This window comes from Erinaceus europaeus, chromosome 9, assembly GCF_950295315.1.
Source record: "Erinaceus europaeus chromosome 9, mEriEur2.1, whole genome shotgun sequence".
Classification (NCBI taxonomy): Eukaryota; Metazoa; Chordata; class Mammalia; order Eulipotyphla; family Erinaceidae; genus Erinaceus; species Erinaceus europaeus.
This window is the reverse complement of record NC_080170.1, coordinates 78,426,369-78,453,251: the sequence shown is the minus strand read 5'-3', so window position 1 is coordinate 78,453,251 and position 26,883 is coordinate 78,426,369. Positions and strand designations below refer to the sequence as shown.

Sequence of the window (26,883 nt, the reverse complement as noted above, 5' to 3'; positions counted from 1 at the left end):
GGGCGACAGAGAGGGAGAGACAGAGAGAGACACCTACAGCTCTACTTCACCACTTGTGAAGCTTTCCCCCTATAGGTAGGGACCAGGAACTTGAACCCAGGTCCTTGCGCACTGTCGTGCACACTTACCCTGGCGTACTACCACCTGACCCCGATGGCACAATTCTATAGTGCAGCTTCTCCATGTTATTGTTTAGTTCAAGTTGATGGCATGTAACTAAAGTGACACCATTTAGGTTTCCAGCTAGCAGATTCCTCATGCTTATTTAGAAAACTATTATTTTATACCCAAGATAATAACTTTTTATTTGTTCTACCCTTAAACCTCTTTCCATGAGATTCCTAGTGTCAAAAGTCAAATATTTTTGTTAATCTCTCAATTTCAACCAGATTTGGCTCTTTATAAAGAGGCTCTCTACTATTTGTAAGTATTATCAACTATCAAGATACCATCCAATATGACAAAAGGGATGGAATTATAGTTTTAAACAAAAAAACACAGAAGTAAACAGATTGTCTCCAAGACTTTGTGAGAACTATGGTTGTTATTGTTGGAAGGGTGAGGACACAGAACTGTGGTGTGGGCACAATGTAGAACTACACACTGTAATCTTTCAATCCTGTAAATGACTAATAATCAGAAATTTTAAAATGGCTTGGCCAAAAAAGAAAAGTATTATCCAACAGCGTAGAAATGCCTTATACTTGAAGAAGATGCAACCAACCATAATCTTGGCCAGAAACTTCCTTAGCAAAAATAGAAGCAATGTGTGAGACCCCCACTGATGAGTTCAAAACATCAATTACATGGGGTGTGGAAGAGAATGCAGTTTTAAAAGACTAGCTGAACTGAAAAATGCATAGGAGAACCTAAGATCTGGGAGTTTTGGGGCAGAAGGAAAGAAAGAAGTCACAAGTCATTAAGAGTAAATCTGCCAGGACAGTCTAACTCTGGGTCTCAGAGGAACCTCATAACAGTTGGACATTTCCTTTGGGGATGGCAGGTCAAGTCCTGGCTCCACCTCCCCTGATTCAAACTCCCCAAGTGAAGGCAATAGTACAGTCTTCCGGAGTTTGACGGGTGTAATGGCTCCTTCTCATGCTGGAATTGACAACTGGGAATAGTAAATGTCAGATTTAGCCTTTGGGGTGAGAGAGCGAGAGAAAAGGTCCTGAGAAGCTTCAAGTGTAGGGGTGTTTATGGCTTAGGGTCACCACAAGGAGAAGGCTGCAGAGAATGAGAGCCCAGAGGAGAAAAAGATTAACATTAGAGACACATGACACCAATTTCCTGATTTTGCTAAACTTGGGACCCATTCAATTGTTAATTAACAAAGGAGGCTATGTTCTGGAGGAAATGGCTGTGATGAGAGACTTGGTTGCCTCTTTTTTTTTTTTTTAGTTGCTTTCATATAACTGTGTTATTACTATCAAAGAACTGTGCCACTAGAGTACAAACAACAAATGAGTTCCAGTGGAGTTTTTCAAAGACTAAGGAAACATAATGGAAGATAGGTGCAATAATGGGAAATCAAAAATGAACCTATGTGAGCCTAAAACTATATGAATATTTTTCAACATTTTGAAATAAAATCTCTATACACAGTTTAAGGAAATGTAAAGGAACAGAGAGAAAAACACTGAATGAAAAACAGGCAGTTTGGTTTTTGCCAAAATCATCTATGCTAAATAGCCCTACACAAGGGTAGAATGAACCGTCTAGCTATACAGCAGCTGTGAGACAGCTCATCTGGAACAGTGCATGCCTTGCTAGGTATGAGACCTAGGGTTTGAGTACAGGCACCATGAGAGTACCATAGCACCGGGAAAGCTATGGGTACTCTCTCTCTCATCCATGGAATCCAGTGGAATCATGCATGTACATAACCTCAGCACCACAAATAAATAAGTAAATAAATAAAAGCAATACAACTTTTAAACGTCCATTACTAACTCATGTGGAAATGGGATTCAAGCTCTGCTCATTTTACCTAGGAGTTGTCTAGAGTTTGACAGTGTCTGATTAGCAATCAAATAATCAGGCTTTTCTACCTTTTGGAGGGATGCTATTTTTAACAGTGAGGGTGATGCAAATCCACCTACAGAAATATGTAAAATAGAAATCTGTAAGGGAATAGATGGATTTTAGACATTAAGTATTCCAAAGGACCAAAAGATAGTGAAGACATCCTAATGGCCTTTAATAATTAAGGTAGAATGCCACTATGTGAATGACAATGGGCCTAGAGGAGCAAACTATGCCCCTATGTGAGGGGCATGGCCTCTCACAAGCATAGTGCCCAGGAGGGAATGAGGGCAAGGAGATGGCCTCTGAGCCTCACCAAAACCCTGTTCACGATGGTCACGAAGGATGAATGAAGCCATGGCTCTTAGACTTGGAAAAAGATATTAAGTAGACATGTGAAGTAAAATCAAAGGGTCAAATAAATATCACAGTTCAACATATGATATCAGAGAAAATTTCTCTAATCTTATAGTTCACAAAGTGGTCTGAGGAGCTTAATAACAATGACAACTCCTGCCTCTACTCTTAAAGACTATATATAAGGTAGAAATGAGAATGTGACTCTGTTAAAGATTTTTGGGAGGAAGGAGCTAGGTAGTGAAGCACCAGAGTATACATATCACCATGCATAAAGACCAGAGTTCAAGACCCAGGTACCCATCTCTAGTAGGTGAAACAAACAGTGCTACAGGTATCTCTTTTTCTCCCTTTTCCCACTTTTCTCTGTCCTTCCAGGAGTGGTGGAGTCACTGTGTAGGCACTCAGCCCCAGCAATAATCATGGTGGAAAGAAAAAAAAAAAAAAGCAGTGGAGATAGCGTAACAGTTATGCAAACAAACTCTCAATCCGGACTCTGCCATTAGCCAGAGATGATGAGAAGTGCACTGGTAAAAATAAAATAAGATATATATATGAATTTCCTTTAGACATTTAAAATTTTATTTTTGGTGCTTAGTGCTAATAACACACAAAACACCTGCAATAGGGTGTGTACGTGTGTGTGTGTGTGTGTGTGTGTGTGTGTGTGTGTGTGTGTATACACACAACCATGTGCATAATTGATTTCACTGTTCCGGGCCACTTTTCTCATTCAGACACACAGACATAGAGAGGAAAGACACCACAGCATAGGAGTTTCCCCTGATGGCACCTCTTGTGTGGTGTCAAGGCCCAAACCAAGACCACAGGCATGGTAGTAAGCTTGTACCTTACCAGGTTAGCTATTTCCTCTGGCTCTCTACTGTGTTTACATTCATCTAAGATAATATTGATACAAGTATCCACAGATAGATGATTTATCTTATAAACAGAAAACATTATCTTGTGGCATGTTTTCCTTAATGACATTTACTCTAGCTTACTTTATTGTAAGTATACAGTACATAATACTTAAAATACACAAAATATGTGTTAATTGACTATGTTATCAGTAGGGCTTCTGATCAGCAGCAGCTAGGTTATTTGCGGAGTATTTCTGTCTGTATGGCTTGTCACGGCTTTATTCTGCTTATATGTTTGGTCTCTTTATATAGAAAGACAAAGGAGTTCGGTTGGTAGCTCACCTGGCAGAGTACATACATCACAATGTACAAGGACTCAAGTTTGAACTACTAGTCACTACACAGGAGCACCTGCACAGGGGGAGCATCATGAGTAGGAGAGTGATGTAGTATCTTTCCTTTCTCGCACCTTCTATTAAAAAAAAAAAAATTAAAGTCTGTTGGGAACATAAGAATTGTGCAGGTGCAGAGCCCAAATGGTAACTATGGTGCCCCTCCAAAAAAGCGGAAGGTTACGTTATGTTAAGTAAAATAAATGAACAAGCAACCTTTAGGCGGCAATAGCTTAGTTTTATTAGGGCACCAATTTTCATGTCTGAGGCTCCAGAGGCTTTGGGTTCTTTCTCTCCTCCCCCTCCCTATTTTACCATAAATAAGTAAATAAATCTTAAAACAAGAAAAAGAAAGAAAAAAAAGACAGAGCTTTTAGCAGAGCGATAACAACTGCTGATGGGTTGATAAGTCATAAAAGAAACCACGAGATCACCTTTCAGTTCCGCAATATATATGGTGACATTTACCACAGTCTGACACTTCATGGAGTAGATAATTAAAGAGACAGAGGAGGATGCATGTTCCATAGGATCTTTTAAAAAGGAAATATGAAGGGGCTGGGTGGTGGCGCACATAGCTAAGCACACATGTAACAGTTGCTATGCAAGGACAAGTAGTGAAGCTGTGCTGCATGTATCTTGCTGTCTTTCTCCTTGCTCTATCTCCCCACTTCCCTCTCAACTTCTCTGCCTTTATTCAAATATACAAAAAAAAAGTTTTAAAAAAAGAAAGTATGTGTCAGATATGAGGAAATTAGTGTCTAGATTTGAAGACTATACCTTAGCACTTCACAAGAGAGAAGGAAAAAAAAGAGGTAAAGGGGACTGAAAGTGAAAGTAGAAGAGTATGAAAAAAAATGTAACATTACTATAAAAGAGTGAGAAAGAGTTTAAGGAAAAAAAAGGCTTTATTAAGGAATTATTTCTGGGTAATTTCCTTATGTTTAGTTATTTAATTCTTTTTATTCTTTCTTATACATTATATACAGGTGAAATAAAGATATTTTGAAGGTATTTTTAAGAAACAGAAGTTTAGCCTTGAATTAGAGCTGATATGAAACTTCCTCTAACGCAGAAATGGTATTTGGCCAGGAGAAGCTGAGTGACTGGCCTTTGAAATGTCACACCAAAAGGCTTTTCAAGTTAGCTATCAAAGATTTGGTTGGGGAAAACAAAAGAACCTCTAAGGAATCTACTGCTAGAAACAAAAAAATGAATAAATGAGTTCTGTTCAAAGAAAAGGGGGATGAGGAGAAAAGAACTATGATACTGAAATAGCAGGACTCTACTTGCATGAGAAAGGAGCAAGTTAATTAATTAGGTGTAAGTAAGAAGACTCAAGAGGTGTCAGAGAGACAATAAAACTTAACTGTATTATATGAAAATGGCATATTAATATTAGTAGAAATTAGGTAGAGAAACAACTTTGAATATGCAAATGAAAGAAATACATAGTTTAGGGGGTTGGTTGGACAACCGTGTAGCTGGTAGAGCTCACATGCTACAAGGTCCCAGGCTCAAGTCCCCAGGCACTACCTGTGGGGGTGGGGGGCAGGGGAGAAGGGGTGGTGCTTCATGGCCAGTAAAGCAGTGTTACAGGTGTCTTTCTCCCTCTCCATCTCTCCCTTCCCTCTCAAGTTTTCTCTCTCTGTATCCTAAATAAATAAATAATATAAAAAATGGAAAAAAGAAAGAAATATAAACTTTAACTTATATCAAGTTCAAGTATGACATGGTATGTTCACACATTAGATGTTGAGTCTATAAATCTCCTAAGCAACATGGCCATTGAGGCCAACAGCCAGGTCCAGCCAGTACTTGTAATCTATAGTACTTCTTTTTTCTTGCCTACAAGTGGGGCTTGATGCTGGCACTATGAATCCACTGCTACTAGTGGACATTTTTTCCCATTTTATAGAACAGGACAGAGAGACATTGAGAGAGGAGGGGGTAGATAGAGAGGGAGAGAGAAAGGGAGACACTTGCAGATCTGCTTCACCACTTGTGAAATGTACCACCTGCAAGTGGGGTGCTAGGGGCTTGTTGTGGGTCCTTGTGCTTTGTACTATGTGCACTTAACTAGGCACGCCACTGCCTGGTCCTCTCTAGTACTTTTTTAAGTCAACCAGTCTTATGGTCAGAAAATTCTAGCAAATGTCATTAACAGCTATATGGTTGACAATATTTCTGGAATAGTAGGCATTTCTGATGTGTCTGTCTCCCCATTTTGCCAGAATAGGAGAAGTCAGTGAAACAGGAGAGCAGAAGATAGGTATGATACATCTGCTAAAGTAGTCCTGGGTCACTAATAGAAGATTGCACTGGCAAAGCAACTAAATACTGTATAGTTGATAAGATCCTGTTTTCATGTATCTGATACTTAATGACTGAAACCACATAATGACCAGGGCTGAAGACATAGCTCACCTAGGAGGATAACTGCTCTGCCACATGCAACCCAAGTTCATTTCCTAGTTACAACATATGAGAGGCCCCAGGCAGTGGGAGAGGCTTTGGTGCTGTGATATCTAATGTACTTTCTCTTTCTGAGAAAAAACAAACAAACAAAAAACAACAACAACATAATTACCTATTTAAGACTGTAATAAATTTGGGGAAAAAATGAGGTCACTGCAGACTTATAAGGTCAAAACTAGGGTCATAGTATGGGAATAATGTGGAAACCAAAGTAAAGGAAGAATATAGCTTAAAAACCAATGGGGGGGTTGGGGCAGGAGTGCAGGAGGTGAAGCACACATGGTACAAAGCGCCAACGACTGGCATAAGGATTCCGGCTCGTGCCCCCGGCTCCCCACCTACAGGGGGTCACTTCACAAGCAATGAAGGAGGTCTGTGGGTGTCTATCTTTCTTTCCCTGTCTCTGTCTTCCCCTCTTCTCTCTATTTCTCTCTGTCCTATCCAACAACGACAGAAATAACAACAATAATAACCACAACAATGATAAACAACAAGGGCAATAAAAGGGGAAAAAAATAACCTCAAGGAGCAGTGGATTCGTAGTGCAGGCACCAGCAATAACCCTGGAGGCAATTAATTAATTAATTGTGGGGAGTCGGGCAGTAGTGCAGCAAGTTAAGCCCAGGTGGTGCAAAAGTGCAAGGCCTAGCGTAAGGATCCTAGTTTGAGCCCCCAGCTCCCCACCTGCAGGGGAGTCCCTTCACAGGTGGTGAAGCAGATCTAAAGGTGTCTTATTTTTTTCTCCTCGTCTCTTCCCCTCCTCTCTCCATTTCTCTGTCCTATCCAACAACAACGACATCAATAACAACAATAATAACAACAACAATAAAAAAACAACAAGGGCAACAAAAGGGAATGAATAAATAAATATTAAAATAAATAAATTTTGAAAAATAATTCAAAATCCAGAAGTGTACATGGTATTATCAGTATAACTTTACATAATCAAGAGTAAAATAATGGTATAATGTGCTACATTATGAATTACTTGCCTGCTTTTCTTTAACTATTTAAAAGAAATATGATCACTCTAAAAAGTGGTCACATCTTGCTCATATGTGGGATTTAAGAAACAAAGCAAGGGAACATTCAGGGTGAAATATATAAACCATTAGCCTATGCCTACAGACCTGAAGTCACTAAGACTAGGAGGCAAGCATCCTTTGACAGTGGGCAAGGGATACTAACACATATTTTGGAGAGATGTGAAACTGTACTGCTGAGACAACAGTCTTATAAAACATTTCCTTGATAAAAGTCAATTTTTTAAAAGTGAATATAGAAAACTGAAATCATGCACAAGGACCCAGGTTTGAGCCCCCAGTCCCCACCTGCAGGGGGAAAAGCTTCCCAAGTGGTGAAGCAGGGCTGCAGGTGTCTCTCTGTCTCTCGCCCTCTTTATCCCTCCCTTCCCTCTTGATTTCTGTCTCTATCCAATAAATAAATAAAGATAATAAAAAATTTTTTTTAAAAACTGAAATCATTTTATATCCTTCCCTGAATAGAAAGTATAAAATTGTTCAAGGATTGAGAGACGAAAAAAAGGGGGGGGGGCTGGGTAGTGGCGCACCTGGTTGAGTGCATGTATTACAATGCGTAAGGACGTGGGTTCGAGCCCCTGGGCCCCCCCTGTAGGGGGAAAGCTTTGCGAGTGGTGAAGCAGTGCTGCAGGTGTCTGTTTCTCTCCGTCTCTATCACCCTCTTCCCTCTTGATTTCTGGCTGTCCTTATCCATTAAAAAATATATATATATGACAATATTACCAAGCGCAAGTACCCGGGTTAGATCTCCCACTTTCTACCTGCAGGAGCACTTCACAAAAGATTATGCAGATCTGCAGGTGTATCTATCTTTCTCTCCCTCTCTTTATCCCTCTCCCCCAGTTTCTCTGTTCTATCTAATAAAAATTAGAAAGGAGGCCGGCGGTGGCAAACTGGGTGAAGTGCATGAAGCATAAGGACTCACTCAAGGATCCCAGTTCAAGTCCATGGCTCTCCACCTGCAGGGGGGTTGCTTCATAAGCAGTGAAGCAGGTCTGCAGGTGTTTATCTTTCTCTTCCTCTCTATCTTCCCCGTCCCTCTCAATTTTTCTGTCCTATCCGAAAAAAAAATAGAAAGAAAAAAAGGAAAAAAATGGCTGCTAGGAGTGGTATATTCAAAGTGCTAGTACCAAGCCCCATCAATAACCATGGTGGCAATAAAAGAAAAATAACAATATAATAATAGTAACAACGTACCTTAATTGACTTTGGGATAAAAACTCACTAGTTATGTGCCACTTTCCTGTATGTATATCATAGGACAATAAAAATTCAAAATATTCACTAATAAAAATGAAAAGTAAAAATAAAATGTGAAAATAAAACGTTTTGACAGGAATGTCAGAAGAACAAAAGACAAAGAAATTATCAGAGTAATGCTAATGTATAAATAATATATTTCATGAGTCCCAAAGGGTCTAATAATACTAAAGATAGCTTTTGTATTTGGAAAACTGAGCATGGAATACTGTGGCTATAAGCACTCTACCTCAAGGTGGCATCAGCCAGAAATAAATGACTTTTAAAAGCTGAAGAGATGATGAGGAGTGGGAAGTAGCTCACCAGGTTAAAAGCACATAATGCAAAGCACAAGGACCAGTGTGAGGATCCTGGTTTGAGACCCTGGCTCCCCACCTGCAGGGGCTCAAACAATGAAGTATGTCTGCAGGTATCTATCTTTCTCTCCCCCTCTCTCAATTTCTCTCTATCCTAGCCTATCCAACAACAACAGCAGCAAGAACAATAGCAACAACAGCAACAACAACAGAAGGAAAAAAAAAAAGATGGCTGCCAGGAGCAGTGGATTCGTATAGCAGGCACTAAACCTCAACAATAACCATAGCAGGCACCAAGCCCCAACAATAACCCTGGAGCACAAACTGAAGAGATGGTGGTGAGAGACAGCTCATCTGGGACCCAGTAGAGTGCACATTTTTCCATGTGCAAGAATCAGGGTTTGAACCCCCCCGCCCCAAACCACTGTATAAATACAAAGTTCCTTAATGGTGAAGTAGTGCTGTGGTATCTTTCCTCTTTTCGCTCTCTCTGAAATTGAAAGGAAGAAAAAAAAAAATAGAGAAATAATGTATGCCAGGAGCAGAAGGATTATGCAGACAGAAAACTCTACAGGAAAAAAAAAAATTGAAAGAACTGAAAAAAAACACTGGAAAATAACCCTCTTTCCTAATACCAAGAAATGAAAGTTTAGCTATGGATTCTCATACAGTAATGATAGCTTCACAACTCTATATATATATATATATAATGAATATCATTATGCAGACACTCATTCTCAGAGCTAGTAGACTCAGCACACTGGGCACTTTCATTAACCTTAGTTGGCTGGTTTCTCTTGGTCTTATAATAACTGGGAATGAAATGATGTCCCCATTCTGCAAGCAGACCTAGAGCAAGGATTCAGGTATCTAGAGTTTAACTGTGCTAACAAGTTATCAGGAGGATGTAATATCCAAAGCAACCCACACTGCAGGACTCTTGTCACCAAATCAACTTTCCCTTCCAACAATGTGTATTTGGGGTAAGTTTCTGACTAGTAATCTAATTCCTACAGCACATGTGAACATTACCTGGGGCAGTGATATGACCTAGAGATCCATATTATCCATAACACACAGATGAGAAAGAAAAGGTGACTAACGTTTGTTAATGCTGATACTAAACATTTGTCTTACCTCTTTGACACTATGTGTTACTGCCCATATTAGAAAAACTCTTGACATCACCTGGAAAGAAGTCAGGACAACAGAAGATGGAACTATTCCTGAAAGAAAGTAGGATGGGTAAATAAGTATGCTGTATTCAGTTTTTGCCATGTAAAAGTTTTTTAAAATATATTTATTTATTCCCTTTTGTTGCCCTTGTTGTTTTATTGTTGTAGTTATTATTGTTATTGATGTCATTGTTGTTAGATAGGAGAGAGAAAAATGGAGAGAGGAGGAGAGGAAGACAGAGAGGGGTAGAGAAAGATAGACACCTGCTTCACCGCTTGTGAAGCGACTCCCCTGCAGGTGGGGAGCCGGGGACTCGAACTGGGATCCCTACGTAGGTCCTTGCGCTTTGCGCCACCTGCACTTAACCCACTGCACTACCGCCCGACTTCCCATGTAGCAGTTTTTAAAACATTCAAATTCAGATGTTAAGAGAGAAAATGAGCCTGAGCAACTAAAACTTACTACCATGCTATATAAACTATGCTTCTTAATGCTATTGATATAAACTTTTTTCTTTCCAAACAATATTGTTCGTAGCAAAATAAGATGCCTAGATATCCTTCTGAAGTCTTTCAAAATCTCTGACCAAACTCAATATATAGCCTTTAAAATCAAACACTGAAAGTTCATTTTACAATATAAGTTTCAAAATGAACAGGCAACAATGGAAGTAAATCAACCATGTTTGTATCCAGTAAAAGTTGGAAACTCCTGTTATCTCACTTGATTAATATTACCCAATGGTAAAGATGAAATCTTTTATAACTACTTCAAGACCTTACTAATGAGTGAAGCAAAAACTGAAGGTTATTATATATATTTACATAACACTGCCTTACCTTGTTCATTATTGTAAGCAATGGTACACTTATAGTCACAATACTTTTCTTCAAGTTACAACACCAAAATTATCTTTTAAAATTTTAGATAACCATCAAGTTCTGCTAAATTTGCATTATTTTGTCTCTCTTTTCATTTCTTACCATTACACTCCCTATGAAGAGACCAGACATCACCATTATATAAAATACTTTTCTTCTCTAACTCGCTTAAGCCTAGCCATAAGCCATTATCTTTGAGCCAAGCAATTGTTACTGAGAGTAGAAATGTGAATATTCAATTCAGCAACACCCTCCCCCATTTATCTCTGGTCTTACTGCTGCCAGCAACTACACTTAATAATTCCCTGGACCGCACAGTTTGCACAGGAACCAATCTACACCGGTCAGGAAACCCTTAATATGGTTGAAAACCCTTCTTCCACTTAAAAGCATTTTCTATACATCCACTGGGCTTTCTAAGTTTCATTCTCCCAAATACTCTAAAACACATTCAGACATCTGCATATTTATATAATTGGGTAAATCACAACCTGCCAAAAGACCATGTACAAATCAGAGTTAAGATTGTCTCTAGATTTGGCCGAAGGATGTCACTTAATATCTTATTAAGAAAAAGAAGTACTGTACCATCTTAGAATAACTTTATTTTTCTCTTTAACCAGAACACTGCTCATTTCTGGTTTATGGTGGTACTTGGAATTGAATTTCAAAACTTGAAGCCACAGGCTTTTAAGTCCTTCTACAAAACCATTGTGCTATCTCTCAGCGAAGAATTTATTTTTTCCCTCTTATTTTTTATTCCTTTTGAGTAAGGGGATCAAATTCAGGGGCTCATACATGTAAAACAAACACTTTACCATGGAAATCAATCCTTGGTCTCGAATGAGTTTCTTAAAGAAGATTTGGCTATGAAGAAGGGTTACTGGTTCCCTAAAGCAAGTAATACGGACTTGATATGTAATGCTGGTTAATAAACCTTTGTAGAATAAACAAAATTGAAAATTTAAGTATATGAGCTTATACATAAATAGAACAGAACTAAACTAATTTTTTAACTGTAGCCACATTTTAAATATATGGCAGGGCCTGTGCCAATTGGAATACTATAAGTAAAAGAATAGAGTTGGAACATCCTATAACATTTACAAAAATTTAACTCAAAATGGATCAAAGGTTTAAATGTAAGAGTTCAAACTGTAAAATTACTGAGAGGAAACAGAAATAAATCTTTGTGACTTTAAAATAGGGAATAGTTCCACATCTATGGACATCTAATCTTTGATAAGGGAGCCCAAAGTATTAAATGGAAGAAGTAGGCTCTCTTCAATAAATGGTGCTGGGAAAACTGGGTTGAAACATGCATAAAAATGAAATTGAAACACCTTATCTCACCAGAAACAAAAATCAACTCCAAATGGATCGAGGACCTGGATATTAGACCAGAAACTATCAAATACTTAGAGGAAAACATTGGTGGAACACTTTCCCACCTAAACCTCAAGGGCATCTTTGATGAAACAAACCCAAGGAAGACTGAAGCAGGAACAAGCCAATGGGGCTACATCAAATTGAAAAGCTTCTGCACAGCCAAAGAAACTATCACACAAACAAAGAGACCCCTCACAGAATGGGAGAAGATCTTTACATGCCATACATCAGACAAGAGACTAATAACCAAAATATACAAAGAGCTCAGCAAAATTAGCACCAAAAAAGCAAATGACACCATTCAAAAATGGGCAGAGGATATGTACAAAACATTCACTTCAGAGGAGATCCAAAAGGCTGACAAACATATGAAAAACTGCTCTAGGTCGCTGATTGTCAGAGAAATGCAAATAAAGTCAACACTGAGATACCACCTCACTCCTGTGATGTTGGTATGCTTCTAAATTCTGCTTATAAGACCTTCTGTTTTGATCATCACATTAGGCAATGTATCTAATTAATAAACGAGATACTGCTTCCCAGCTCAGCCATGAGTCCCTGGTTGTCTGTCTCCTGCCCGGGAAGCTAGACTGTCAACTGACGCCCCGAACTGGGACCAGCACTGTGAGAATGGCATACATCAAAAAGGACAGCAGCAACAAATGCTGGAGAGGCTATGGGAACCCTTCTGCACTGCTGGTGGAAATGTAAATTGGTCCAGCCTCTCTGAAGAGCAGTCTGGAGATCTCTCACAAGGCTAGACATGGGCCTTCCATATGACCCAGTAATTCCTCTCCTGGGGATATACCCAAGGATTCCATAATGCCCAACCAAAAAGATATGTGTACACCTATGTTCATAGCAGCACAATTCATAATAGCTAAAACCTAGAAGCAACCCAGGTGCCCAACAACAGATGAGTTGCTGAGAAAGCTGTGGTATATATACACAATGGAATACTATGCAGCTATTAAGAACAATGAACCCACCTTCTCTGACTCATCTTGGATGGAACTAGAAGGAATTATGTTAAGTGAGCTAAGTCTGAAAGATAACGATGAGTATGGGATGATCCCACTAATCAACAGAAGTTGAGAACGAAGAACAGAAAGGGAAACTAAAAGCAGGATCTGACTAAATTGAGAGTAGGGTACCAAAGTAAAAACCCTGTGGTGAGGGGGAGAGTGGACATTGGGCTTCCCGGGGCAGCGGGTGGGGGTAGGGGGGATGGGACACAGTCTTTGGGTGGTGGGAATGGTGCTTATGTACACGTGTTAAATTGTAGTCATATAAACCACTATTTAATTAATATGAGAGGGGAAAAATTGATTTTATGTCTAGAACTTTAAAACACAGACTGAATCTTTTTAATACATAGGCTGAGTCTTTGATATGTTGACTTTCTCAAAAGCCTAAACCAGGTAGAACAGAAGCAAGCGGTGGCACAGCTATATACAAGATGCTGAGTATTATACAGCAAACCCTAATAAAGGCACCTTTCAAAGTTAACCCAATTACCAAATAATGGGATGATAACAATAACTATCCATTGTCTTCTTGAACCCTAAGACAGTAGGAACCTCACATTTCCACTATAGAGCCTATATCTCCCTAAGTCCTGGAACCTTAGGGTGGGACCCACTTTCCTGCATGCTTCTCTCAATTCATATCAAATAATATTGCATCCACCGATCGCAACCTAATCAACAATTGCCATCCCAGCATGCTTCATTTCAGACTGTGTCCAGAGACTTCAGGTGTGGAATGACAATCCTTCAGCTTCATTACTCGGGTGAGACCTTTCCTTTCATAGTATTCTCTTAATTCCACTCCAGGTGGTTCACCCCACTAATGTGTCCTGGAGCTCTGCTTCCCCAGAGCTCCACCCTACTAGGGAAAGAGAGAGGCAGACTGGGAGTATGGACCAACCAGTCAACGCCCATGTTCAGCGGGGAAGCAATTACAGAAGCCAGACCTTCCACCTTCTGCAACCCACAATGACCTGGGGTTCATATTCCCAGAGGGATAAAGAATGGGAAAGCTATCAGGGGATGGAATATAGGGATCTGGTGGTGGGAATTATGTGGAGTTGTACCCCTCCTATCCTACAGTTTTGTTAATGTCTCCTTTTTTAAATAAATAAATAAAATAGGGAATAGTTCATGAGATGTGATATTGAAAGTACAAGAAAAAAAACTTGGTTCCATTAAAATTAAAAACTTATGTGCTTCCTATGAACTACCGATGGTAATAAGGACTGTCTCATTCTCTGAAGGGAGGGTGTGTCATCTGACTACACCACTTGAGGAACAATGGTCCTGAAATGAGTGCAGCCTAGAATGTTCCTAGCTGTCTATGACCATAGACAACAAACAAAGACTGACAGGGACTCAGAAGTTATATAGGCTCTGATAATAAACATGAATATACATAGTCTTTGCATCAGACTGATGTGGTAAATAGTTAATTGCATGTATATATTCTCTTCAAGTTTGGGGGCCACTCTTTGCCTTGGTCCTATCTCAACTCTGACACTATCTTCCCAGACAATACTTTAGTCCACCTGCAGGTTAGATATCAAGCTCTAGAAAAATTAGCATGTCATGGGACCCTAGGAACATACCTAAAACAGCCTAGTTCTATCCAACCTAACATCCCTGTCCCCATCTATTTTATTTCTATTTTATGGTTCCTGTTCACTAAACATTTTGTACTGCTTTATATCTTACTGCGTTCCAACCACCAAGCTGTGGATGCTATTATGATTTTATCCTGAACTCCCTGGGCAGATAACCTCACCAATGTACTCAAGGACCTAACCTCTCCAAGGCTTTACCCAACTAGGGAAAGATAAACAGGCTGGGGGTATAGATTGACCTGCCAATGCACAGGTGCAGAGGAGAAGCAATTATAGAAGCCAGACCTTCAACCTTCTGCACCCCATAAAGAATTCTGGTCTATATTGCCTGATAATTTTCAAAAGCTTCCTGCTGGATTCTTTAGGTTTTTCTATGTATGTATACTATTATATTATCTGCAAATAGGGAGAGTTTGACTTCTCTTCCAATTTGTATCCCTTTAATTCCTTGCTCCTGCCTGATTGCTATGGTAAGAACTTCCAACACTATGTTGAAGAGTAATGATGATACTGGACATCCCTGTCTCGTACCTGAACTGAGGAGAAATGCTTCCAGTTTTCCACCATTGCATATGATGTTGGCTGTAGGTTTGCTAGATATGGACTCGACTATCTTGAGGAATTTTCCATATATTCTCATTTTTTTTGTAGTGTTTTGATCATAAAGGGATGTTAGATTTTTGTCAAAAGCTTTCTCTGCATCTATTGATATAACCATATGGTTTGTGATCTTGCATTTATTGATGTGGTGGATCACGCTGATTGATTTAAGTATACTAAACCAACCTTGCATCCCTAGGATAAACTCAACTTGGTCAGAATGAGCAATCTTTTTAATATACTGCTGTATCTAGTTGGCTAAAACTTTGTTTAATATTTTAGCATCTATGTTCATCAGAGATATCAGTCTATAATTTTCTTTTTTTGTTGTATCCCTGTCTGCTTTTGGTATCAGAGTAATGTTGGCTTCATAGAAACTGGAAGGGAGTATTCCTGTGTCTTCAATCTACTGCAAGAGTTTTAAAAGTAGAGGTACTAACTCTTCCTTGAAAGTTTTGTAGAATTTACTTGTAAAATCATCTGGTCCAGCACTTTTATTCTTGGGAAGGTTTTTGATAACTGTTCCAATCTCTTTGGCTACGATTGGCCTGATCATATTTTCTAATTCCTCTGTTTAATTTTGGAAGTTTGTAGGTATCTAGGAACTTGTCAGTTTCTTCCAGGAAAGCTAGAAGTCTCCCATAATACACTGAATTTCTGTGGTGTCCGCTGTGATATGTCCTCTTTCATTTACAATTGGATTTACTTGGGTCTTCTCCCCTTTTTGTTTTGTGAGTCTGGCTAAAGGTTTGTCGCTTTTGTTTGCTCCTGAATTTGATCCCTTGACTCAAAAGGAATAAAAAATAAGAGGGAAAAAAAATAAATTCTTTGCTGAGAGATAGCACAATGGTTTTGTAGAAAGACTTAAAAGCCTGTGGCTTCAAGTTTTGAAATTCAATTCCAAGTACCACCATAAACCAGAAATGAGCAGTGTTCTGGTTAAAGAGAAGAACCAATATTTAGCTTCATTGATGTTTTATATAGGTTATTAATTTTCTTAAAATTATCTTTATTTATTTATTTGGATAGAGACAGCCATAAATCAAGAGGGAGGGGGGTGATAGAGAGTAAGAGAGGCAGAGACACCTGCAGCCCTGCTTCACCATTTGTGAAACTTTCCCCATGCAGGTAGGGGGTCGGGGGCTTGAACCCAGGTCTTTGTGCACTGTTACATGTGCACTCAACCAGGTGGCCCCGGTTTTTTAATTTTCAATGTTATTTACTTCTGCTCTAAATTTAGTTATTTCCTTCTGGTTGCTTTTGGGTTCCTTTGTTCTTCTTCTTTTAAGTATTTAAGGTGTGCAGTCAGGTTGTTTATTTGAGCTTTTTCTTGTTTCCTAATATATGCATGTGTGGCTATGAATTTCCCTCTCAGTACTGTCTTAGCTGTGTCCAAAATATTTTGATAGCTTATGTCTTCATTTTCCCTTTGTTTTTGCCCTTGTTGTTTTATTGTTGTAGTTATTATTATTGTTGTTATTGATGTCTTCGTTGTAGGATAGGACAGAAAGAAACGGAGAGAGGAGGGGGAGATAGCGAGGGAAGAGAAAGATAGACACCTGCAGACCTGCTTCACCGCTTGTGAACCAACTCCCGTGCAGGTGGGGAGCCGGGGGCTTGAACCGGGATCCTCTCGCCGGTCATTGTGCTTTGCGCCACCTGCGCTTAACTGCTGTGCTACCGCCCGACTCCCTTGTGTCTTCATTTTCACTGAACTCTAGAAACTCTTTGACCTACTAGTTGATAAGTACTGCACTATTTCCATATTTTAGGACTTCTATTTTTTTTTGTCTATTAAGTGTTAATTTAATTCCACTGTGCTCTGAGAAGATGCTTGGGATGATTTCAATGCTCTTGAATTTGCGGACACTGTCTCTGTGGCCTAACATGTGGTCCATCTTTGAGAATGACCCATGTTGACTTGAATAGAATGTGTATTCCAGTTTCTTGGGGTTAATGATTCTGAAAATGTCTAATAGTTCTAGTTTATCTCTTCACTTAGTTCCCTCATTTCTTTATTGATTTTTTTTTTCCCTGGATGATCTGTCAAATTGAGAGAGTGAGGTGTTGAACTCCTCTACAATTACTGTGTTGCTGTTAATATACTGCTGTAGCTCTTTCAGTAGATGTTTGACGTATTTAGATGGTCTCTCATTGGGTGTATAGATGTTGATAATTAAGTCCTTTTGACTGACTGATCCTCTGAGCACTAAGTAATGTCCATCCCTATCTATTTTATTTATTTTAAGGTCTATCATGTCAAATATGAAATATCTGTCCCTGCCCTTTTTTGTGGTCCATTGGCTTATATGGTAGTTTTCCATCCTTTCATTTTGAGTCTGCGTTCGTCTTGTTGAGTTAGGTGGGATTCCTGCAGACAACATATGGTTGGGTTGTGTTCTCTGATCCATCTTCCTACTCTGTGCCTTGTAATAAGTGAATTCAAGCCATTGGCATTTATTGATATTACAGAATGAAGATATTTTAACACCATTACTGTTGATTCTTAGAGTATTCTGAAGCTTTTGGAAATTATCAGGCAATACAGTAAGGTGTCAGGCTACAAAATTAACATACAAAAGTCAGTGGCATTCCTTTATGCAAACACTGTTAGAAGAAGATGAAATCCAGAAATCAATTCCTCTTACTATAGCAACAAAAACAATAAAATATCTAGGAATAAACCTGATCATAGAAGTGGAAGACCTGTATACTAAAAATTATTAGTCACTATTCAAAGAAATAGAAAAAGACACAAAAAAGTGAAAAGATATTCCATTTCATGGGTTGGAAGAATTAACACTATCAAAATGAATATACTACCCAGGGCCATCTACAAATTTAATGCTATCTCCATCAAGATCCCAACCACATATTTTAGGAGAATAGAACAAATGCTATACAAATGTTTACCTGGAACGAGAAAAGACCTAGAATTGCCAAAACAATCTGGAGAATAAAGAACAGAACTGGAGGCATCACACTGACAGATCTCAAATTGTATTATATGGCGATTGTCATCAAAACTGCATGGTACTGGAACATAAATAGACACACTGACCAGTGGAACAGAACTGAGAGCTCAGAAGTAAGCCTCCACACCTATGGACATCTAATCTATGACAAAGGTGTCCAGACTATTAAATGGGGAAAGGGGAGTCTCTTCAACAAATGGTGTTGGAAAAAAAAAATGGGTTGAAACATGCAGAGGAATGAAACTGAACCACTATATTTCACGAAATACAAAAGTAAATTCAAGTAGATCAAGGACTTGGATGTTACACCAGAAACTATCAAGATACTTTGAGGAAAATAATTGGCAGAACTCTTTTCCGCATAAATTTTAAAGACATCTTCAATGAAATGAATCCAATTAAAAGGAAGACTAAGGCAAGAATAAACCAATGGGCTACATCAAATTAAAAAGCTTCTGTACAGCAAAAGAAACCACTACCCAAACCAAGAGACGCCTCACAGAATGAGAGATCTTTACACATTAGATAAGATTAATAACCAACATATATAAAGAGTTTGCCAAACTCAACAAGAAGAAAAAAAATGACCCCATCCAAAAATGAGCAGAGGACATGTACAGAATATATATCACAGAAGAGATCTGAAAGGCCGAAAACATGAAAAAAATGCTCCAAGTCATTGTCAGAAATGCAAATAAAGACAACAATGAGATGACACTTCATTCCTGTGAGAATGTCATACATCAGAAAAGATAGCAGCAACAAATGCTGGAGAGGTTGTGGGGTCAAAGGAACCCTCCTGCACTGCTGGTGGGAATGTAAATTGGTCCAACCCCTGTGGAGAGCAGTCTGGAGAACTCTCAGAAGGCTAGAAATGGACCTACCCTATGATGCTGCAATTCCTCTCCTGAGGATATGTCCTAAGGAACCAAACATACCTATCCAAAAAGATCTGTGTATACTTGTGTTTACAGAAGAACAATTTGTAATAGCCCAAACCTGGAAGCAACCCAGGTATTCAACAACAGATAAGTAGCTAAGAAATTTCTGGTCTACATACACAATGGAATACTACTCAACTATTAACAATGATGAATTCATCTTTTTCACTTCATCTTGGTGGAGCTTGACAAAATCATGTTAAGTAAGATAAGTCAGAAACAGAAGGATGGATATGGGATAATCTCACTCACAGGCAGAAGTTGAAAAACAAGATCAGAAAACACTAAGCAGAACTTGGACTGGAGTTGGTGTATTGCACCAAAGTAAGACTATGGGGTTGGGGATGGGGTGAGAGTACAGGTCCTGGGACCGGATGGCAGAGGACCTAGTGGGGGTAGTATTGTTGTGTGGAAAACTGAGAAATGTTATGCGTGTACAAACTACTGTATTTACTGTTGACTTAAACATTAACCCCCCAATAGAGAAATAAAAAAGTAAAAGAATTTTAGTCTATACACCCAGAGGCATAAATGTTAGGGGAAGGTGACCAGAGGGCTCTGAAATCCAATTACATCAGGACCTGGAGAGAAAAGGGGGGGGGGGGACACACTCAAAAGTAGTAGGTTGTGACTTAGAAAGAGAAGGCAAGATCATTGAGGGAAAAATGGGCAAATATATAAAGAAATAGTTATAGAAATAATACCCAACCAATATCTATGATCTTGAAAGAAGTAATGCAGTTTCAAATAGAGGGAAATGGGGACACAGAATTCTGGTGGTGGGAAAGGTGAAGATACCTCTGCTATCTTATAATTTTGTAAATCACTAGTAAAAAAATAAAATAAATGATTTGAACTCTCAAAGCATGAGGTCATGAGTTTGGTCCCCAGTATCACATGTGCCAGAGTGATACCCTAGTTCTCTTTTTCTCCTCTCTGTTATCATTGAGAAATAAATCATTAAAAAGAAAAAAAAAACTAGGTACTAAAACATGCTACAATACTGATGAACCTTAGAGCATGAAGCTGAGCAAAAAAAAAAAAAAAAAAAACAGTGATGAAAGACTATATATTATATGTATCATGGCCTTTATATTTATGTAGTAAGACTGAGCAAAACAACAGACAGAAAGAACAGTGATTTTTCTGGGACACGGAAGTTAGGAGGAAAATTAAGAATTCTTGCTTCTTTCAGGTGTAGTGAAAAATTACTCAAAATTGAAAACAATGATGTTGCACTGTGTAAACAATGAATGATCTAAATTTCTATATGACTATACTGAATTATACAGATGCCACATAGCATGGAATATAAATTACATGTGAACAAAGCTGTTAATAAAAAGTAAATATATGAAAAAAGTATAAGAACTGGTGACATAATATGTAGTATTGCTAAGGAAGCTAATTAGTGAATTAAACATTATGTTAAAAATGTAGCCAGATCATAATTCAAATTAGAGAAATTTAAAAAGACTGATGGCCAAAATAATGTGAAATTAACTAATTTCAAATAATCATTTGCTGCTAATTAAGAACCACTATTTTTAGTATTTTCCATTTGCTTAAAAGATTGGGTTAGCACAGAAAAATGCTTTCTTTGGTAGTGGGTGTGGTGTAGAACTATACCATGTAATCTTATAATCTTGTGTACCACTATAAATGACTAATACATTTATTTTAATTTTTTTATTTTTTCCCTTTTGCTGCACTTGTTATTTATCATTGTTGTTCTTATTATTATTGTTGTTGGATAGGACAGAGAGAAATGGAGAGAGGAGGGGTAGACAGAGAGGGGGAAAGACAGACACCTGCTTCACGGCTTGTGAAGCAACACCCCCCACCCCACCCTAGCCCCACCCACTCCACGCAGGAGGGGAGCCAGGGGCTCCAACCCGGATCCTTACTCCAGTCCTTGTGCTTCAAGTCATGTGCACTTAATCCACTGTGCTACCACAGGGACCCTGACTAATATATATATTTTAATTTATAAAAAGGAAACATTGACAAAACCATAGGATAAGAGGGGTACAACTTCACACAATTCCCACCACCAGATCTCCGTATCCCATCCCCTCCCCTGATAGCTTTCCTATTCTTTAACCCTCTGGGAGTATGGACCCAAGGTCATTGTGGGATGCAGAAGGTGGAAGGTCGGGCTTCTGTAATTGCTTACCAGCTAAACATGGGTGTTGACTGGTTGATCCATACTCCCAGTCTGCCTCTCTCTTTCCCTAGTAGGGTGGGGCTCTGGGGAAGCGGAACTCCAGGACACATTGGTGGGGCTGACTGTCTAGGGAAGTCTGGTCAGCATCATGCTAGCATCTGGAACCTGGTAGCTGAAAAGAGAGTTAGCACACAAAGCCAAACAAATTGTTGACTAATCATGAACCTAAAGGCTGGAATAGTGCAGATGAAGGGTTGGGGGGGGGGTACTCCATTTTGTAGATAGCTAGTAGACATATTCCAAAGGGCCTGTGGCTATACTAGTTTTTGTTGTTGTTGTTGTTGTTTTCCCCTGAGCCTGAAATGTGTTATGCAGGTAGATCCAAGTTATTGTCTAGGGAGATGATGTTATGGCTGGAAAAGGAACAGAAAGCTAGATCAAGGAAGAGAGTAGCTCCCTAATATGGGGAGGGGCTATAAATATTGTTGACTGTAAACCCCATTGATTTGATTTGGTCTGGGGCCCATATTCAGCTTAGGAGCCTATGTGACCTTTGCATCCCTGTAGATCTGAGCTCACATTCTGTGGTCATGAGTAGGAATATTCCAAGCTACCCCAATATTGACCCATTTTCCTTAGGTGTAGCATAGAGTATGGAACATTCTCTACCGTTGTTGATCAAAGCTGAGGGCACGGTCCTATGGGGGGCCCACAAAGGAGTCTATTTTGTTGTTCCCTAATACATTTTTTTAAAATGCTTCCCTCTTTCATTTTTCTTCTTTTTTCTCTTGCTGCTGCAACATGAGAGCAGACATGGGTGAAATTTTCCAAGGTCGGTGCTTTATCTTAATGGGGATCAACAAATCTAAGATGTAGAATTCAGATTTTCATGTTCAAAAACCTAATATACCCAACTTATGAACTAATTTCCCTCATTTATGGGCTGTTGGAAAACTGGCTCACACTAATCAAATCATGGGAGACTAGCTAATAAACCAAAACATTAGTCTATCCATGTATTCTAATTTTGACACATCCTTTGTTATAACTGAATTTCAGAGACACTCATCTGGAGCTACATTTTCCTGGTGTCAAAATTAGAGTGTTTGATGTGACATCAAATAGAGGAATATAAGAAGGGCTTGAGGGAAGGAATACTGCAATTCAGTTGGCCACAAGTTTGCTAATTATCCTCTGTCTTTCTCTCTCCTTTTTAAACATTTTATTCATTCTTTTGTTTGTTTGATTTTTGGATAGAAACTTTAAAAGGGGGAGATAGAGATGGAGAGATAAAGAAAGATACTTGCAGGGAGTTGAGTGGTTGCACAGCGGGTTACAGCACAGGTAGCAAAAAGTGCAAGGACCCTGGTAAGGATCACGGTTCGAGCCCCCGGCTCACCACCTGCAGGGGAGTTGCTTCACAAGAGGTGAAGCAGGTTTGCAGGTGTCTATCTTTTTCTCCCCCTCTCTGTCTTCCCCTCCTCTCTCCATTTCTCTCTGTCCTATCCAACAAAAATGACATCAATAACTACAACAACAATAAGGAAAAAAAAAGGCAACAAAAGGGAATAAATAAGTAAATATAAAAAAATCTAAAAAAGAAAAAAAAAGAAAGATACTTGCATCACTGCTTCACTGCTCATGACACTTTCTCTCTACAGTGGGGGATAACAGGACTCTGCATGTTATGGCACATGTGATCAGCCATGCCAGGTCTCCTAATTACTCTTTCTCTACTATAAAGCTTTCTTTTCTGGAGAGAATATATATAGACACACACATATATACATACACATGTATGTATGTATGCATATACATATATATAATCTTATTTTGTTTCTTAAAAGTTTTGGTATCCTTAAAAGTTTTCATATCGGGAGTTGGGCAGTAGCACAGTGGGTTAAGCGCAGGTGGTGCAAAGCACAAAGGCCAGCGTAAGGATCCCAGTTTGAGCCCCCGGCTCCCCACCTGCCGGGGAGTCGCTTCACAAGAGGTGAAGCAGTTCTGCAGGTGTCTATCTTTCTCTCCCCCTCTCTGTCTTCCCCTCCTCTCTCCATTTCTCTCTGTCCTATCCAACAACGACAACATCAATCACAACAACAATAATAACTATAACAATAAAACAACAAGGGCAACAAAAGGGAATAAATAAATATTAAAAAAAAAGGTTTGGTATACTGGATCAGACAGTGGTACACCTGGTAGAATGCACATGCTACCATGCTCAAAGGTCCAGGATTAAGCCACTAGTTCATGCCTACAAGCAGTGAAGCAGTTCTGCAGGTGTCTTTTTTTTTCTATCTCTCTATCTCCCTCTTCCCTATAGAGTTCTCTGTCCTTGTCCAACAAATAAATAATTTTTAAAGTTTGGTATTCAAAAAAAAAAAACTTACTCTTGTGTTTTTTGCATTTGTTTTTAAAGTTAAGAAAGGAAGAGGGGAGAAAAGTAGTGATGGAGGAATTTTAAACATCTCACGGAAGAAAGCATGAAGCTATCAAAAGATGACTTGAGAGACAATCTAAATGCTATTGGTGAAAGATGAGGCAAAATAAGCATTAAAAAGAGTAATGGGGTAGGGGTGCAGGCAGTGGCACTTCTGGTTATTAAGCAAACATATTACCAAACACAAGGACGGGGGGTTCGAGACCCTGCTTCCCCAAGTGCAAGGAGTCTGCTTCACAAGCAGTAAAAGACGTCTGCAAGGTGTAATCTTTCTCTCCCCATCCTCTCTCAATTTCTCTGTCTTATCTAATAAAATGGAAGGGGGGGAGGAAAAAATGGCTGCCAGGAGTGGTGGATTTGTAGTGCTAGCACTGAGCCCCAGCAACGGGAGGCAAAAAAAAAAAAAAAAAAAGTCACAGGGCCACGGGGTAACACAGCTGGGAGAATATATGCCTTACCATGCCCATGGTTCTGGGTTTGGTCCTAGCACCACATGGTAGTACCTCAGAAAGCATGGGGAAGCTCATTGTAGGTGGAATAGTGCTGTGATATTATTATGCATTTGTGAAGCCCTGAGTTCATTCCCTTAAAACAAGTTTTAAAACAAAGTGGCCAAGGAGACTTTCATGCTTGAGGACTGGGAGGACCCTGACACCACCAAAAGCCAGACGTGAGCAATGTTTTGATAATAAGCAGAAAAGGACTGGACTTCCAGAAGCAGGCTACAGAGCAGCAGCAGCTGTTGTTTCTCTCCTCTCCTCTCCTAGGACACCTAGGAATAGCAAAGGAGACCACCTGGGACAGCAACAAGGCAGGACTAGAATGACTTTAGGAACCCACCAAACCAACGGTGAGTGCAAACGTGTGGCTCATGGACAGGGAGGAGCCTAAAGAGAAATTGAGTGGCTGGTAACAGTTCGGGAGTTTATCAGTTGAGGCACCACCTCCAGTCTGCTTTACCAACAAAAAGACTGCTGAAGGGAGGAGAGGATTCCCTTAAGACTTACCAAATAAAACTGTGAGTATCTACAACTGTCCTCAGAGGCTAGAGCAACAGGGGGAGGCCCTGTGCTGACATGTGGGAACAGAAAACTAATCAGGAAACTCAGGAGAAGAGCTACACCTTGGTGGCCTAGCAGTGGGGCTGTACAGTGGGAGCCTTTCCACATTGTTCTCCTGACGAGAATATGGTGAATAATTGCCTCAGAAACTACAGACTATAAACAGGACTTGTTTAGAAACTCACAGGGCCCAGCAGTGCTGCCCAGCTTGGCAGAGAAGCTGCATTGAGCCTGGAGCTTTGAATTCTTGGGGTGTGAGAGTCTCTTTGCATAACCACTGTGCAATCTCTCTCACACCCTGCTTTATCTCTTGGGCAAGAGTGAGTGATTAAACTAAGAAGCCTACTTATAGTTTAAAAGTCCTCAGGCTTTTTTTTTTTAAAAAAGAGGCTTTTAACAGTCTCTGTGCTCCAACTCAGGGATTGAAAAAATATTGAAACAACTGTTAATTTTCACAACTGTGAACTCTTTAAGTACATTACTTAGACACAAGTCAATCCAGACAAGAGTTATCAGTACTCTGAAAAGTACTGAGAGAGGGACCTCATAACATACTATATAGAATGGTTAAACCAACAAGAAGAAATATTGGAGATATGAACCAGGGCAACAGTCCAGCTAAAAGCCCCCCAAAGGTTGAACCACAAAATAGTGAGGTTAACATCCAAACGCTTGTTAAGGAAATAGTCACAGGAGTGAATAAAGAGTTTGAAAGAATTGTCATCAGAAATGCAGAAACAATAAATGAGACTCTGGAAGAAAACACTAATTATCTCAAGGTTACTAGAGAGCTGAAAGCTGAAACAGCTGAGCTAAGAACACAACTAGCTGAACAAGCTAATACAGTATCAGAACAGGGTAACAAAATAGATGAACTCCAAAAAAAAGTAGAGGGGAGAGACAATAGAATAAATGAGGCTGAAGACAGAATTAGCAAGATCAAGGACAATTAGAGACAACTAAAAAAGTAAGAGATATCAAAAAGAGATTAAGAGATACTGAAAACAACAACGGAGACCTATGGGATGACTTCAAAAGAAATAATATATGCATTATTGGCTTACCAGAGGAAGAAAAAGAGGGAGGGGAGGAAAGCATTCTTCAGGACATAACAGCTGAGAATCTCTCTAGTCTAGACAACATCAAAGACATAAAGGTTCAAGAAGCTGAGAGGGTCCCAAAGAGAATTAACCCAGACTTAAAGACACCAAGACACATCATATTTAGGATAGAAAGGAATAAGGATAAAGAAAGGATCCTGAAGGCTGCAAGAGAAAAACAAAGAGTCACCTACAGAGGAAAACCCATTAAGATTAGCAGCAGACTTCTCCACACAAACACTACAGGCCAGAAGAGAATGGCAAGATATCTATCGAGTGTTCAATGAAAAAGGCTTTCAACTGAGACTACTGTATTCCTGCTAGACTGTCATTCAAACTAGATGGAGGCATACAAATCTTCTCAGAAAAGCAACAGTTGAGGAATCAACTATCACCAAGCCTACCCTGAAAGAAGTTCTGAAAGGTCTCCTGTAAACAGTCAGACCACCATAAATAGGCCATATATCAGAACACTCTAAAAACCTACAGTAATGGCATTAGAATATCTTCAATCTATGATATCAATAAATGTCAATGGCCTGAATTCACCTATTAAAAGGCACAGAGTAGTAGGACGGATGAGAAAACACAACCCAACCATATGCTGCCTACTGGAAGCCCACCTAACTCAACAAAACAAACAGATTCAAAGTGAAAGGATGGAAAACTATCATACAAGCCAATGGGCCCACAAAAAAGGGCAGGAACAGATATTCTTATATTGGACATGATAGACTTTATTCACCCAATGGGAAGCCATCTAAATACATCAAACAGCTAATGAAAGAGCTACAGCAATAT

General features: G+C 39.3%; 1 protein-coding gene across 1 annotated transcript in view; it reads right to left on the bottom strand.

The window, feature by feature from the left end:
* Nucleotides 1–26,883, bottom strand: part of HACD2 (3-hydroxyacyl-CoA dehydratase 2) — a 123,593-nt gene that overhangs the window by 31,841 nt on the left and 64,869 nt on the right. Inside the window, exon 4 of the mRNA XM_060197107.1 lies at nt 9,849–9,937. Coding sequence (XP_060053090.1) covers nt 9,849–9,937 — 89 coding nt within the window. The remainder of the gene's footprint in view (nt 1–9,848; nt 9,938–26,883) is intronic.